Source organism: Chroicocephalus ridibundus, chromosome 8 (genome assembly GCF_963924245.1).
Source record: "Chroicocephalus ridibundus chromosome 8, bChrRid1.1, whole genome shotgun sequence".
Lineage (NCBI taxonomy): Eukaryota > Metazoa > Chordata > Aves > Charadriiformes > Laridae > Chroicocephalus > Chroicocephalus ridibundus.
Window position 1 is genome coordinate 41,168,753 of NC_086291.1, and position 16,854 is coordinate 41,185,606.

General features: G+C 44.2%; 1 protein-coding gene across 7 annotated transcripts in view; it reads left to right on the top strand.

Annotated features, from left to right (window-relative positions):
• The window catches only part of CREBBP (CREB binding protein), a 97,210-nt gene extending 82,194 nt beyond the window's left edge, over positions 1–15,016 (top strand). For all 7 annotated transcript variants that reach the window (XM_063342993.1, XM_063342995.1, XM_063342999.1 and 4 more), the window contains 8 exons: positions 1,181–1,331; positions 2,175–2,321; positions 2,755–2,868; positions 3,319–3,484; positions 4,936–5,103; positions 8,198–8,359; positions 8,628–8,909; positions 10,562–15,016. In XM_063342993.1, coding sequence (XP_063199063.1) covers positions 1,181–1,331; positions 2,175–2,321; positions 2,755–2,868; positions 3,319–3,484; positions 4,936–5,103; positions 8,198–8,359; positions 8,628–8,909; positions 10,562–12,730 — 3,359 coding nt within the window. In that variant the 3' untranslated portion in view covers positions 12,731–15,016. The remainder of the gene's footprint in view (positions 1–1,180; positions 1,332–2,174; positions 2,322–2,754; positions 2,869–3,318; positions 3,485–4,935; positions 5,104–8,197; positions 8,360–8,627; positions 8,910–10,561) is intronic.
• Positions 15,017–16,854: the final 1,838 nt, after the last annotated feature.

Sequence of the window (16,854 nt, forward strand, 5' to 3'; positions counted from 1 at the left end):
GTAAAACCAGATTGCTGCGTTTGGCAATTTCTGTAAAGTGATTGTAAAATAAAATTTTAAGTGTATAAAAGTGAGATCTTAAGTGTATAAAAGTGAGTATATATGGCTTTTTTCCCTAGTATATGAGCCTAAAATAATTTTTAGCATAGCTATTTCACTACAGCGTCCTGTATGCAAGCTCGGTAGTCGGGAAGAAGAACCAACAGCCTTGTGTCAGTAGCCAAATAACAACTGAAAATTGAAGCGATGGAGAGCTGAAATGTAAATGCACTTTAGTAACAGGAACGTCTGTAGATTGCACCGTCGCTTTGGAAAAGAGCAGATTGACCATAAAAATGAAGTCGAAATACTAGTTGGTAAAATAAGTACGACAGGATGATAAATAGTCATAAATCTTCCAGTCAAAACAGTGTGCTACTTCTGTTTTCTTACTTGAAACTAAAATCTTCGTCTTAATTTCTGTAAGTTGTGGATTGATTTGAAAAGGGTCACATCCTGTAATACTACAAAAACAGCTATCCCCCACAAAAGCTAATTGTAGATGTAAAGACCGAGAGGGGGGATCTGGACAATGCGTGGACTTGAACTTTTAAAGACCTCTATCGCTGTGCAAGAACTATTTAAGCTTTATGTGCAGATTACTGTAACTGTTCAATCTAAAAGCTCTCTTGAAAAGAAAAGAAAAAGCAATGAAATCGCCATTGAAGTCAAAAGCCTTTTCATTTCTGTTGATTTGCTTTGCTTTGCTTGAAAAGGTGTGGCATTGAGCCAGATCTATAAAGTGATGTAATCTTTGTCAAACAGCCAGATAGTGGTTTTGTTAGGAGAAAACATTTGCAGTGTTCATAAAATAAGCCTGCAAATTTAAAAATGCTATGTAAAGCCGCCTTTGTTAGTTCACTTACGAAGTAATTTTCCCACTATAGCGGTTTTAGCTTCCCTGTTAGGGTACAAACACTTAAGGCTTGGCTAAAAACGTGGATGGGTTTGCTTTTTTAATTTTGGCTGCATAAATAAAAGCATCAAATTTTCATATGGAGGTAAAACAAAAGGGAAAGCAGTGTATTTCTGTAGAGAGAAGCAAGCTGAAAGAGCATGCAAGCATGTAATGCCCTGAACTTAACAGTGATTTCTCCAGTATTAACGTTTCCATTGTCGTGTTCTCCTTCTTCATTTCTAGGGCTACAGACTACGCGTTTAGGAAACCATTTGGAAGACAGAGTAAACAAGTTTTTGCGGCGACAGAATCATCCTGAAGCTGGAGAGGTCTTTGTGAGAGTGGTAGCAAGTTCAGATAAGACAGTAGAAGTTAAACCAGGAATGAAATCCAGGTTCGTTCTATTAATTACAGTAAAGGCAATCTTGGAATCTTTTATTTTGAAGTCTCCCTGCATAAGTCTTGTAAAACTGTGCCAATTTGCAACTTAATCCCTTTGCACGTTTTTGAAACTTAGGCATGAGTAAAGTTATGAAAGGAAGAAGACCAGTTTGCAGTACATGAATGGGAGGAAATTCAAAATACAGTTGTATTTTGACTGGTTTTGGAGGGGTAGCGGGGACATCCTGGTTTGGGTCGTAATAACTTTGTATTACTAAATCTTGAGAGAGAGTCTGCCCGCGTTTTGGTTAGCATTACGGAATTCATAGTTCAGTTTGAAACAGTTCCGATTCTGTTCCTTACTGTTCCTTCATTTTGCGGTGTTTTTATAAATACTTCAGCTTTCAGAAGTTATTTTCAATTTGCTTCATCATAAGTGAAAAGCTTAAAAGGTGTATTCTCCGAAGTATTTTGGCTTTAATTCGTAAAGACAGTGTTTCCGTGACATCACTTCATCGTAATGCATCAGGTTTTCTCATCTGCAGTATAGTTACAGGCCTGTGGTTGCTGAGGATGCTCCTGTTCTCAGTGCTGGCCTCTTCGGTCATATGGTGACATACGGCAGCTGTCTCTTTCCCGGAGGTTTATACTAACAGACCACGCGCTGACAGGACTCCCCGTTTTAATACAGCTCTGACCTGACCCTGTTTAACTTTGGCATAAATATTTCTAATGAGTTAAAAGTAAGGTTGAAAAGAACTTCCTCATTCTGGTAGGACACTTGTTTAATAATTGACTTTCTGTTGGTTTGGTTTTTTTTTCCCTTCCTGTTCCTTCCTACCACCCTTTCCTTCAGATTTGTGGATTCTGGGGAGATGTCAGAGTCTTTCCCTTACCGTACCAAAGCTCTGTTTGCGTTTGAGGAGATAGACGGAGTGGATGTGTGCTTCTTTGGCATGCACGTACAGGAGTATGGCTCGGATTGCCCCCCTCCAAATACGAGGTACTTTTTCATTTCTCTATCGGTGCTGCCTGCACAGAGAACATCCTGCTACGTTCACTGGACAATTACTCTCAAATACAGGAGATACATTTCAATTCTGTGGCACAGATCAGTCCTGCTGTATGACTGCAGATGACTTCGAGGTGGAGAACAAATATCACAACAAAAATCTTACAATTTGTTATATTTATGTATTTAATTTTGCCTCTCAATGTGTATTCTTGCTGTCCAAACAAAAATACTACCCATCGTTGGCTTTTTGAGAACTGTTTATAACGTTTTAAGATGCTTAAATATGCATTAAAATAACATCGTTAATTTTCCTGTGTTCAGTATGGTTCTAGATGTACCTAATATAAAACTCAGTTCTCAGTAGACAAAACAGTGGTTCAGCCATACATGATTTTCTGTCGTTCTTCTCTCCTTACTATAGGCGTGTGTACATATCGTATTTAGATAGTATTCATTTCTTCCGCCCCCGTTGTCTCCGAACTGCAGTTTATCATGAAATCCTCATTGGATACTTGGAATACGTGAAGAAACTTGGGTAAGTGAGATCTTTGTAAAGAAAGAAAACTTTTTTTCTTAGCATTTCTTTTTTATCCGGGATGCCAAGTAGCTTTTCACTTGGATAGTCTCTCTTTCCTTCTGCCCTCTCCGAGATACGTGGAATCTCCTCCTCTTCCGCAGTGGAGAGAGGAATTTGGGTTTTATCACTAGGGTGTTTTTTCTGTGTTAGGATTCTTAAACTGACTGCACATCATTCTTTTTATCAGAGGTTCACTTGATGTTTGAGCTTCATTATTACATCCCAGACCTTTTCTCATCTCTTGTATAAATAGAGGTTATTGCCTCGGCATCTTTGTTACAAAGAAAAGAAGGGAAAAAAAAAAAGCTAGAGGTCTGAATTTATATCTTGGTTTGGCTGAGGTAATTTTAAGATGGTAGTCAAAATGGTTGAGAGTTGTTTGGTTTTTCTTTCTTGTGTGAAACGCAGGTATGTGACAGGACACATCTGGGCCTGTCCCCCAAGCGAAGGAGATGACTATATTTTTCATTGCCACCCGCCTGATCAGAAAATACCCAAACCCAAACGTTTGCAAGAATGGTATAAGAAGATGCTGGACAAGGCATTTGCGGAGAGAATCATTCATGACTACAAGGTTTGCTGCTGTTTACTTCCTGAATTGATTTGTATGGGCTTTTCATTTGAAGGTAGCTAATACTGTTTCATAACGCCTGAAACTGTGGTAGTGTTGTACAAGGGGTTTTTTTCTGAGCTAGTGTCTTCATTTTCTTATATTTTCTGGAAGTTCTGCCTTTCAGACTGGAAATTCCTTAGGTTTGGTTTCTGCATTAAGAGAAGCGCGCAAGAGCCTGCCTTCGCGTACTTGTCTTGCAGTGCAGTCTTCGAGGCAAGGAAGTATGGTGCTTGTTAAGGTTTAGAGAAGTCGTTTGCTTCTGGTGATGCTGGAGGATCAGGTGGAATACTGGACCTCACTAGCGCGAAATCAAAAACCCCTGTTTATTAGAACAGCTTCTTCACTTGAAGAGAAAAAGGATGATTTTCATAATTGGGGAATATCACACATGTACCCAAGGAAATAAGTTAAACACGGCAAAGGTAGCATTTGCCACTCCTTACAAGCTAAAATTTATAAGGATTTCTTAATGGTAGTGACAGTGCTGGAAAAAAATTGATGTTTTGATTGCAAATGACAGTTACTAAATGTGTGGAACAGAACAGCGTATAGCAAGCCTTGTCATCTGATCCAGCATGGCAAAGAGCTAGAAAATCTGCCTCTCTCCTAATAAGGTGGTCTTGAAATGAATCCGAAGAAGAAAATTGGCTAGTCTTGTTATGTGCTTGTTAAACACAATGCACTTAGAAAAACCACCTCCAGAACAACGTGTGAAATACCTGTTCCTTTCAGAATAGCTGTTCCTCTCACCGGTCCCCACTCTTTCTGGCTGGATGGTCCACAGAGCTTCAGCCAGTGGTCAGGGAAGGACACGGGCTGCGCACAGTTCCCCTTCCACGGCCAGGCTTTATTTAATATTCCTGCATGTAATAGCTGGCTGCTGCCTTCAGCGATTCTTCCTGGAGTTATCAGGATTATTGCACATACGGTGCACAGTCCAGGCACGGGCACTGACGTGTTTACGTGCTTCCAAATTTGTAAGAGAAAGGGGTGGATGGGACGCACTTGCTGTCACTAGAACAGTTCCTGCGCTTGTCCAGGAGCAGTGTAGGAAAAGCTAAGCGCTGTAGGCTTCATTTTTAATTTGTGTAATTACCAGGGAGGGGGTTGTTATGTTTTCCAGGGGTACCTTAGTCTCTCCCACCATGTCAGGAGCATGAACCGATGGCGTCATGGAGGTTCGGGAGAGTTTCAGCAGGTGTCTTTCTAAGATGAAACAGGGAGTGGGCTGTTATCAATATTGCCAGGCCGGTTTTTGAGCTGCACCCAGAAAAAGAGGCCTGCCAGAAGTGGGGTGTGGGCTGTCAGTGAGGCACAACTGTTCAGTGTAGCCCTGGATCATGTCTCTGGTCCTCTCTATCCAAAGTGGTCTTCAGTTATTTATTCCTGGTATTGTGCGATACGCTTAACAGGACATCTTCAAACAAGCAACTGAGGACAGGCTGACAAGTGCCAAGGAGCTGCCTTACTTTGAAGGTGATTTCTGGCCCAATGTGCTGGAAGAAAGCATTAAGGAGTTAGAGCAGGAGGAAGAGGAAAGGAAAAAGGAAGAAAGCACTGCAGCTAGTGAAACAACAGAGGTGAGTTAACTTTATATGCTGTATTTGCTTCTGGCTCACAAAGCTGACGGTTAACACTTCAATAAATTAGAGAGTTCGCATCCAGTAAAGTAGATAAGAAGGTCATTCACATCAGATGTTAAATCAGGGTTCCCTTTAGCTGCATTTCTGGTTTTCTTCTTGGATAAGAAATGTACTGATGACTTGGTTTGGTGGTGGTTGTTTTTTTTTTTTAACAGAATCAGAAGTCAGTTATGTCAGCTCAGCATCTCTCTTCTCAGAGAAATCTGTTAAGCTACTTTTGGATTGCATCATGGCTGCTACACTTGCTTGCAGTCTTTTGGCTCAGCTTCTGCTTCACACCTTTGCAAATCACCTTCGGTATTTGCATTTTGAAAGATGCTGTATTTTTCAAAGCTGAATAAAATTTTGCTGTTAGTTAAGCAAAGGTACTTGTCGTTTGCAACAGTAGGGGGTTAAAAATTTAAAAGTATTTATTGCAAGCTTTGCGTTGGTGTGAAAAGTTGGTCCTGAAGGTGGTGTTCCTTCACCAGCATTCTCTCTTTCTTTAGTAAAAAGCAAAACAAAACTTTCGCAGGGTCCTGGCCAGAATTTCATTATTCATTTTTATTTCTGTCTTGATTGCGTCTGTATCCAAATGGCCTTAACGCTTTTATACTGTCCCTTTTACTTGGGATTTGCAGCAAGGTGTTTTGAAAATAAATAGAGTAGGAAAATCTGAAGTCTGGCAGATTGAGGTGGAACCAAAAGCTCTTAACTGGGGACAGGCTGCATTCCGATGCCATGACAATTTGCATACAGTATGTATTACGTGTGATTGATGTGGAGTGATAGACCTTCATCCATCAATTTCATTATGTCAGAAAATTCCTTCTATTAAACCTTAGCTGCTCCTTCAGAGCTAATACAGTTTGTTGCTATGGTTTTTTTTATGGAACCGTAAAGTTAATAGTTTTCACCTTGTTCCTTCTGAATGTAACTTTTAATATTGAAATATTTCAACAAACATAGCAGTGTAAAAGTAAGTGAAAGGCAAGGCTTGGAATTTAAGTTGCAGTCCTCTTTTGCTAACAGTATCGCTTTGAATAAATCACAGCCAGTGAAAACACCAGTGAAAACCTCTACGTCCAAGAGGGGGAAAAAATGGTGTTTTAAAAAGCCCAGAACAACTAACCGTGAAACTCCTACATGGTGTCTGTCTAAAGTGAGAGGATGCAGCCTTGGCCGTTAACATCCCTGTGTTCCCACTTAATGCCATTGATGTTGTGTGGGTTTGCAGGGGAACAAAATCTGCATCCAGATGGCTGAAGATGTCACCCGAGAATGCAACAAAAACTGTAATAGTGTGTTCTTTGCCACTTGACTCAGAAAAAGGAGTGAAATGAAAAGCATGAGAACTTCTCCAGTGCCATCCCCTGAACTTGGGTCACTTTATGGAGGAAACAATGCCCAGCAATGGGGATCTCCACTTGATGCACTTTGTCATTGAGATGATAGTGACTGTGTCTACCTTTTCTTAAATTCTTAGTCCTAAAATTTGTATATGTGGAGAGAGGGCTTCTTAAAAGTCGATACATGCTGCAAGTATCAGTTAAAAAGAATCTAAAGAGGTAGTAAGTATCCAGAAGTTCTTGAAAAAGGTTCTGAAGGGGCAAGGCTCACTGAGTGCCATCGGCACCTCCGGCAAACCTGGCTGAATATGATAAATGTCATCAAAATGAAGTAGTACAAAAACAACCTTGCAGCTTCTTAAAACATCTTGGAACAGCTTTGTACAATTGACCAAATATAAACTTGTTGAAAGTGGAGTAGAAAGAAAACTTAGACCTATTCTTTAAATCTTAAACCTGTTTCTTTAAATTTTAAACTCTAAATTGGTGCGCTGGAACGTATAGGCAAAGGAGGACATGCCCTAATTCCATCAGAGCAGTAGAAAATTTGGGGGAAAAGAAGTCAAGATGGGAGTATACAATAGCTCATTTCTGAATATCTTCAAATCACTTAGAGTTGTGTCTGGTTTCCCATAAAATAGTACAATTTTAATTTCCAAACAGGTTTCATCAAAAAGTAAATAAAATTAGTTACAGAAAAAAAAAGATCGGACAGGGAATTTCTAGCTAAGCCTGATTAATGGAATAGAACGATGGCAACAATTTATATATATAGAATTGCTTTATTCTGTTGGAATATTTTTCTTTTCTTTGAATAAATATGCTTGCGGATAAACCCTGTGTTCACTTGTACACAGCATTCATGAAACTTTCTCGCATGTCTGTATATATACATATATCGGAGTGTTTCAGTAGCTTATTTTTAATATTATGATAACCAACATTCTAGCAGTTAGGGGATTTTTACTGAGCCGCGAGCTCCCTGCTGAGGGCTTGGGTTTTTCTTTTTCAAGGACACGTGAAGTCTAAAAGTTATTTCTGTTTTCCCAGGTCATCTAAATAGCATCATTTGCTATTTTTTACTCTCTTTAGTTACATCTAGTATTCAGGATACAGTCACGGTGGTCTGTGTTGTTGTAACTTGGACTCAAGTGAAAGTTTGGGGGATTATTTTGGGGGGTTTTTTTGGAGTTGCAGCAGTAAGTGTTCAGGATGGAGAATAATGTATTCTGTTAGTTTCAAATCCTGCATGTTCTTATCTGTGTACTAGCCCTAAATTTGTTCAATAAAAACAAAGAAAAAAATAAACGGGAGCTCAAGCAAGTATACTGCACTTCTGGAACTTTTTTAAAGTCCCTTTTATTTGTAACTCATTTTATCATCAAATATCTATAAGTTCTTGTAAAGCAAGCAGTGGAAGCTGAAGTAGAGTGAGAAGGAAAAAAAATAAGCGTAAGATAGAAATTATTTAATGTATATGCATACTTTAAAAATCTATTTTTAAACAGCATTTGAGTTTGTCTGCCTGCCAGTTTGGCTTTTGATTTTTCCTGGAAGATAGGATATATTTAACACAGGAGGGCTGATTTGCAGGCCTCGGAACAAAGTTCTATTAGTGCCAGCAGCAACGTTTCACTTTCAGCTACAGTGAATGGGAGAGAGCTCTGTAAAGTGTAACATCTTTTCCTTTGCGTTTATTGCAGGGAAGCCAGGGCGACAGCAAAAACGCCAAGAAAAAGAACAACAAAAAAACCAACAAGAATAAGAGTAGCATCAGCAGAGCTAACAAGAAGAAACCCAGCATGCCAAATGTGTCCAATGATCTGTCGCAGAAGCTGTATGCCACTATGGAGAAGCATAAAGAGGTACTGTAAAAATATGCTGCAGAAAGGTTTTATTCCTGTAAATCCAGGCATGATGGTAGTCAAAACTGAAAAATCGGGAGGAGTAAAGCTTGTGATTGCACTAGAATTTTCTTCTGTTGTGTAACAACATATTGCAAGAGATTAGCCTAAACTAAGTTAATTAGATAGCGTTTGTAGTACACCATTACTGCAACAGAACGTGAGCTTTTTCCTGCAAGATTATCTAACCTCATTGATGTTTAATTTTTTTCCCCCCATTTATCTGCAGGTCTTTTTTGTGATTCATTTACATGCCGGGCCTGTAATTAACACTCTGCCTCCCATTGTGGACCCTGATCCGTTACTTAGCTGTGATTTGATGGATGGGCGAGATGCCTTCCTCACCTTAGCCAGAGATAAGCACTGGGAGTTCTCCTCACTACGCCGATCCAAGTGGTCCACGCTCTGCATGCTGGTAGAACTACACACTCAAGGACAGGATCGCTTTGTCTATACGTGCAATGAGTGCAAACATCACGTGGAAACAAGGTGGCATTGCACTGTCTGTGAGGTAGGTGTATATCACCAGAGAATTCTGCGCTCTCCTACCCTACAGCCAAGCTATTTTTTTGGGGGGTATTGCCCAGAGTTCCTCCAAATTAAGCCTATCCTGAGAAGAGGGCTGCTAAGCCTTAAGGGAAGGTGACTACCACAGTCGCTACCACTAACGCTCTTCTTCTAGAGTAAGTGCTTTTAGTTTCTCGACATGGAAAACGCCAGTACTCTGGAATGGCTACTGCTGCGTCATTTATTCCACTGTGGCTCCTCCGCTTAGACAAGTTTTTAACTTTAATATTAAAGAACTTTAGGACTGGGTGGTAGGGCGTGACTGTGTCAGACTAGTCTGACTCTGCAGGGCACTAGCTCGTCCATGTTCATGGATATCCACAAGAGAAGCTGGCCTACCTTCCTGCAAGGTGGCTTTCATTCCGCTTTATACGTGGTGTTTCTTGTTGTAAGGAGTGCAGCCGGCACGTATCCAGGCCGCTGCAAAGCTGGGCAAGGAGACCGCCACAGCTCTTCATCGTTGTCTCTTCGGCCCAGCGTTAGAGGTTGCCTGCCCTTCAGATCAACCCAAATAATTGCTTCCTAACCTGGCTCGATGCTTCTAATGACTAGTCCTTTTACAGCATAGATCACTTCCACTGAACTGTGCTAGAGAGCAATTATGCATGGAGTTATACCGGTGGACTTGAGGAGAAGGTAGCCTCTACAGGGCTTGGGATGACCTCTGGCTGTAGCTCAACCCAAAAAAATTTTGAATAAATGCAGCCTGGTTTTTACACTGCAAATTATTGCCAGGTCTGTGGTGGAAGAGTCTTAATTAATCCCTCTGAGGAAAGCAGTGAACGGGGTTTCTTGAGGCAAGGCTGCAGGAAATGGATTGTACACACTAGGGGAATTAAGTGGTGGAAGGAGGTATGGCTTTGGGTGTCTCCTGGGGACGTCTGTGTAAGGCAGTGCCCTTCCTCCAGCAAAAAAAGGACAGGGCAGTGAAAATGTGGGTGTTTGAGCAGCTTTTCAGATCAATGTCTGTCTTAGCATGAAACTTGCGTTCAATTTGAGGGTCATTTTAGAGGTTAAAAAATATGTATTTCAGGGTAGTAATTATTAGTTAGTATTTACACCAAGAACAGCTAAATGGAGGCCAAACCCTGTTCTTTAAGCACTGGCAGTAGGTTTGTCTTACTAGTTGGAGGCTTTGGCCCTCCTTGTGTAGGTACCCCAGACATCACAGGAAAGTGAACAGTTCCTGTCATGCAAAGGGGAAAAACGAAAAACCCCCAAACCCTGCAAGATATTTTAATGTAATAAAATGAAGACACAATTACAGCCCCTATTCGCATTGTTACCCAGCGTAGTCAAGACTTGTGATTGCGAGCTCACTTTGCTGAGGCAGCCGAGGTGGCTTCTGCCCCAACTGCCCAGTGTTCCCTGCCCCAAAGATCTGCTCCCACTGCCGTGGTGACTGGGCAGCTGTTCCCAGCGTGTGGCTGTTGTCCTGCTTTTATTCTGCTGTGGGTTTGTACCCACTGAAACCCAAAGTGGGCTTCCACACCGGGCTCACGATGCTCACCTAACACTGCGATTACTCTTCCGCCCTTTTGCTGGTACGGCTAATGATCTATAGACAATTGAACCCTGCATTTTCTTTGCTTTCAGGACTACGACCTCTGCATTAACTGCTACAACACTAAGAGCCATGACCACAAGATGGTTAAGTGGGGCCTGGGTCTGGATGATGAGAGCAACAGCCAAGGAGAGCAGCAGTCAAAGAGCCCCCAGGAGTCGCGACGACTGAGCATCCAGCGCTGCATTCAGTCCCTTGTCCACGCCTGTCAGTGCCGCAACGCAAACTGCTCATTGCCATCCTGCCAGAAGATGAAACGGGTTGTCCAGCACACCAAGGGCTGCAAGCGCAAGACCAACGGTGGCTGTCCGGTGTGCAAACAGCTCATAGCTCTTTGCTGCTACCATGCCAAACACTGCCAAGAGAACAAATGCCCCGTGCCATTCTGTCTCAATATCAAACACAAGCTCCGACAGCAGCAGATCCAGCATCGCCTGCAGCAGGCTCAGCTCATGCGCAGAAGGATGGCTACCATGAACACCCGAAACGTGCCTCAGCAAAGTTTGCCTTCTCCTACCTCAGCAACGCCTGGTACCCCTACACAGCAGCCAAGTACACCGCAAACACCACAGCCTCCTCCCCAGCCCCAGCCTTCCCCCGTAAGTATGTCACCGGCTGGCTTCCCCAGTGTCTCGAGAACTCAGCCCCCTACTACTGTTTCAACAGGAAAACCCGCAAACCCGGTTTCCGCACCTCCACCTCCGGCTCAGCCTCCACCAGCCGCGGTGGAAGCGGCTCGGCAGATTGAGAGAGAAGCTGCCCAGCAGCAGCAGCAGCTCTACAGGGTCAACAACATTAACAATGGTTTGCCTCCTGGTCGCCCAGGACTAGTAAACCCGACGGTGGGTTCAGTGAACCAGATGCAGCAAGTCAGCATGAATGTACCCCGGCCCAACCCTGTCAGCGGTCCAGTGATGTCCAACATGCAGCCTGGACAGTGGCAGTCACCTCCAATGCCGCAGCAGCAACCGATGCAGCCAGGAATGGCCAGACCGGTTATGCCAATGGCCACGCCACAAGCAGTGACTGGGCCGAGGATGCCGGGCGTGCAGCAGCCGCCACGGAGCATCCCCCCGAATGCACTTCAGGACTTACTGAGGACCTTGAAATCGCCGAGTTCTCCACAGCAGCAACAGCAAGTTCTTAATATTCTTAAATCCAACCCTCAGCTTATGGCAGCTTTTATAAAGCAAAGAACAGCCAAATACGTGGCAAACCAGCCCGGGATGCAGCCACAAGCAGGCATACAGCCCCAGCCAGGGATGCAGCAGCCACAGACCGGCATGCAACAGCCAGGCATGCACGCTCAAGCAGGATTGCAGAACATGAACGCGATGCAAGCGGGAGTGCAGAGACCGAGCGTTCCTCCCCAGCAGCAAGGGATAGGAGCTATGAATCCCCAGGGACAAGCGATAAACATTATGAACCCCGGCCACAACCCCAGCATGGCAAACATGAGCCCGCAGTACAGAGAAATACTGAGGCGGCAACTGCTGCAGCAGCAGCAGCAACAGCAGCAGCAGCAAGGAGGGGCCGGCATGGCAGGAGGGATGGCGGGACACAACCAGTTCCAGCAGCCTCAAGGACCGGGAGGTTACCCTCAAGCCATGCAGCAGCAGCGGATGCAGCAGCATCTATCGATCCAGGGGGGTTCCATGGGACAGATGGCTCAGATGGGACAGCTGAACCAGATGGGCCAGCCCGGCATGGGGGCGGACGGCGCTCCCAACATCCAGCAAGCCCTGCAGCAGCGCATCCTGCAACAGCAGCAGATGAAGCAGCAGATAGGGTCCCCCGGCCAGCCCAACCCCATGAGCCCACAGCAGCACATGCTCTCAGGACAAGCGCAGGCGTCTCATCTCCCTGGCCAGCAGATCGCCACCTCCCTCAGCAACCAGGTGCGGTCCCCAGCACCCGTTCAGTCTCCCCGTCCCCAGTCCCAGCCACCACATTCCAGCCCGTCGCCCAGGATACAGCCCCAACCGTCACCTCACCATGTCTCTCCCCAGACTGGTTCCCCCCACCCAGGACTCGCAGTCACTATGGCTAGCTCCATGGATCAGGGACACTTGGGCAACCCAGAACAGAGTGCAATGCTTCCACAACTAAACACCCCCAACAGGAGTGCGTTGTCTAACGAATTGTCTCTGGTCGGTGACACCACCGGGGACACATTAGAAAAATTTGTGGAGGGTTTGTAGCATTATGGGAGCATCACTTTTTTTTTTTCCTTTTTTTTTTTTTCTTTCGTGTTCTTGGACATTTTGTACTGAAAATTCAGACATCTGGGTTGTTTTGAATCCTAGATGGAACTGCTGCTTCCTACACATGGAAGAATGAATTGCTGTTTAAAAAAAAAAAAAAAAACAATACAAAGAATATATTTTTTTGTTAAAGCCAGGCGGTTAAAATATCTGGTCTCTTTTGTGGGTTTTTTTGGTTTTTATTTTTTTGTTGCTGTTGACTCATACCTTTTTTTTAAATGGGGAAAACAAGTTCATTATATTCATATTTTTTATTTGTATTTTCAAGACTTTAAACATTTGCGTTTAAAAGAAGAAAAAAAAAAATAATATTCAGAAACTGTTTCCTGAAATAATGCAACATTATAATGTATCCCGGTAACTTTGACACGTTGCGGGAAGATATTTTTTTTTTTTCTATAGTGAACTCTGCAGGCATTTGAAGTATTACCCCTGGAAAGATAGGAATTGACTCTTGCACACAAAACCACACATTGGCCAATGCCAAAATCCTTGTCTTGCAGATGTAGAAATTGTTGCTTTGTTTCTCTGATAAAACTGGTTTTAGATGAAAATAGGGATGATCACTCTTAGACCGTGCTGATTTGAATAGAGAAGAAGCATTCTTTTCTTTCTTTCTTCTGTGTGAAACTTGAAATGAGGAAAAGCAATTCTAGTGTAAATCATGCAAGCGCTATAATTACTATAAATAAGAAAATCCAAGAAGATTCACTCACTGTATAGAATGGTAAAAAAAGAAAAAACAAACTCATTTCTTACTTATAATATCATATTGTTAAATAAACTGTGTGCAACAGACAAAAAGGGTGGTCCTTCTTGAATTCATGTACATGGTATTAACACTTAGTGTTTGGGATTTTTGTTATGAAAATGCTGTTTTCAACATTGTATTTGGACTATGCATGTCTTTTTTCCATTGTATATAAAGTATTGCTTAAAATTGATATAAATTACTGAAGTTTTTAACATGTATTCTGTTCTTTAAAAATCCATGTAAGAATGTTTAAGGTTTTTATTTATTTATATATTTTTGGATCATGTTCTTTGTAAGACATGGCTATGGATATTCACTCATTACACGGAGCAGCCCGAGGCGGCGCGAGGAGTGGCACGATCCGTGGAGTTACTGTAGGTAGCACGGCCGTCTGACACCACCCTTCAGCCATTGTTTCCTTTGCGGGGAGGGAGAGGAGAAGGGGGAATGGTTCCCATACATGGAATATTTGCCAGGTGTTCATCCCTAAGGGTTAACTGGAATAAATTATTAATAGCCGTTGCTTTTTTAAAAACTGCATTAATTTAGAGAAGGATCACCAATGAAAGGAAAATAGAGAGTATTGAGTTAATTCTAGGCTAATTTATTTAGTCTACAGTAAAATATGAACCTATTGACTTTAACACTATTTTTCTGCTGTTAACTCTGAGTCTAGATTTGAGGGTTTTCTGTGGAATAAAAAATAACAAATCATGTACATGTTCCCTTTAATATCCTCTCACCATGCCCTCACGCTCCTGGGACACATGCCCCTCCTCCCCCCCAGTGAATTGCTTTCTTGGAGCTAAAAAGTCCAGGGAAACTTTCCCAGCGTAGGTGTGAGCTTAAAACCATGACTTACCCTAAAATGCCATCACTCAGACCTCCAGGCTTCTCGGTTACGTGCGACTGGCGTGGGATTGGCAGCAAAAAGCCAGCAAGGGATCCCGGCTGGCAGCCGCCGCTCCAGTGGGGAGCACCGGGCACACTTGGCTTTTCCCGTTAAGTTAGTGCTTCCTCCAGCCTTAACATTTTTGTAGGAACGGTGTTGGGGGAGGACGGGGGGAGAAGAGCAAACGATTTATCTCAACTTTTATCCCCCGTACTGTGAAAACAGTAGTGCGCTGCAGCGCTTCTTCATTCTTTTTGACTTGTAGAGGGTCTCTGCTTACACTTTTCTTGCAAACTTTTAACTATTGTACCTTTTTCACCGCCATTGGATTCATCTGCCCATGCAACTTGTCTTCAGCAATTCAAGATGTCAAAATTTGGGGCTGGGGTGAGGTCAGTGAACACTAACCCAAAGCTTGTCCAAAAGAAGTTGCTGTATAAAAAAAAAAAAAAGATGGAAAGCCCTGATGCTGTGTCTCATGCTGTGTACTTAAAAAGAGGAAAAAATACTATATTTGTGATCAAAAAGAGGAAACTTGAAATGTGCTGGTGTTTCTAATAAAAGCTGGTAAAACTGCTTGGATTGAAGGATGGTTCCACTTGGCTGGTGCCCGCTAGGATCAGCGCAGCCTGACACCCGAGGTTAAGATAACTGCACTCAATCTCGCTAATACCTTTTAAGTAGCGTCTGTTTTAAAACCATCGGCACCGCTTCCGGATTTGGATAAGCCGAGCCCTGTTTGGAGCAGAGAGAGGTGGCGCGGCTCCCGGGCTGCAGCTCGCTTGGCTTCCTGCTCCTGGGGAAGAGTGGAAAAAAAACCTGCCGGGAAGCAAATACCGGAATATTTTTAAGTACAACCTGAAGTATGGCGAGAGCACAGAGCGAGGGGTAGATTTAAATCTGTTAATCCCAGTTTGGTGGAGCAATTATTTCAGATAAGAGCAGGTGTTTCACCAGGCAGAGAAGGGAAGTGCAAAGCTGAAGCCAAACCTGAGGAGGGGCTGGGCTTGGTGTACAGCCCCTGCAGTCGGGGGGGCTTCACTCCAGTCTCCTTTGACAGGAAATTCAGCATATCTGAGGACTGGATGGGTGTTTGATTTTTCAGCTCTTTGCCTGTGTTGTGATGGGGGAGGCGATAAGGAACAGCATCCTAGAAACTCGAGAATTTCTAAGGCAAGAATGCACTGGAGATCGGTGCAGGATCTCTTATCACCGGAGGGGATGGCAAAGACCTTCCCCCTTACTGAATTCTGGAGGGGAAGAAGGTGCTTAAATCTGAACAATGTGGTTCCCTGCTCTTTTCTTCGCCTGTCCACCACGCTCTGCTCTCTGCTGCTGCCTGTCCTGGTTTCCACCAACTCTGCTACTGCAGCAGGCTGCCGGTGCCTTTCTTCTTGCTGCAGCCGCACCAGCTGAGGTTCACCTTCTCGGTTACTCATCAGTGTCCCACCGGAGATCTGCCCACAGCACGTGTGTAAGCGCTCCCTGTTCTGGTCTTCCACCTGGACGCATGAGAGCAAAGGGCTGAGGAAGAGGAGTCCTCCTGCCAGGGGTGCAGCAGGTGCCAAACAGCTCGGGACAGGAACCCCGTCACTCACTGAAGCCAGAAGTGGTACGTGTCCACAGCGGTAGCAGCGTAACGTTCCTTCGAGTCGGTGGCAGTGTACAGCACTGAGTGAAGGCAGTTAATAGCTCACAAGGTGATCTGGGCGTGCACCAGGCGCTTCTTCCAAAGCGAATTACAGCCCATGCTGCTCCCGGTGCAGTGAAGATTGAGCAGCTGCAATTCAGCAGGGGGAGCATGGCAGAACACACAAGTTGCTGTTTGGGGGCCTTCCCTGCACTTCCTCTCCATGGTCGGGATCTTAAAACGGGGAACGGGGTGATCCCTGCCACCCCCAGCGTGCTGCCAGGATAATGGAAATGAGCCTGGAGAGAGCGGAGGGTCTGTACTGGTCCCCTGCGGTCCCCCAGCCTCCCCGCAGGACCACGCTTCATGGCTAAGTAGTGAGAGCAGACACGAGGCAGGAGAGTGACATGGCACAAGGTGAGGCCGGACTCGGGTGCTTTGCAGCAGGTGTGAGACCTCTGGTACGGTGTTGTGGCAGAGCACTGCGCTGGTGTCAGTGGAGGGAGCAACGAAGGGAGGAGGCGGTGTTTGAAACGAGCTCTGAAGTCATTTTGATTTTGGCTGCAGCAGAGGGAATCTCGAGGAGGGGCTGCGGTCGGTTCCAGGTGGAAATGCAGCCCAGCGGAAGGGTGCTGGAGTGATGCAAAGCCTCGCACTGGGTTTGTTGCACCTAATCTGTAACGTCCAGTATCACACAAACCCCACTGCATGCACATGTTTCTGAGCTGCAAACCTCCAAAACAACACACGGATCGGCACAGTCCCAAGGATAAGTCGCAAGCAGG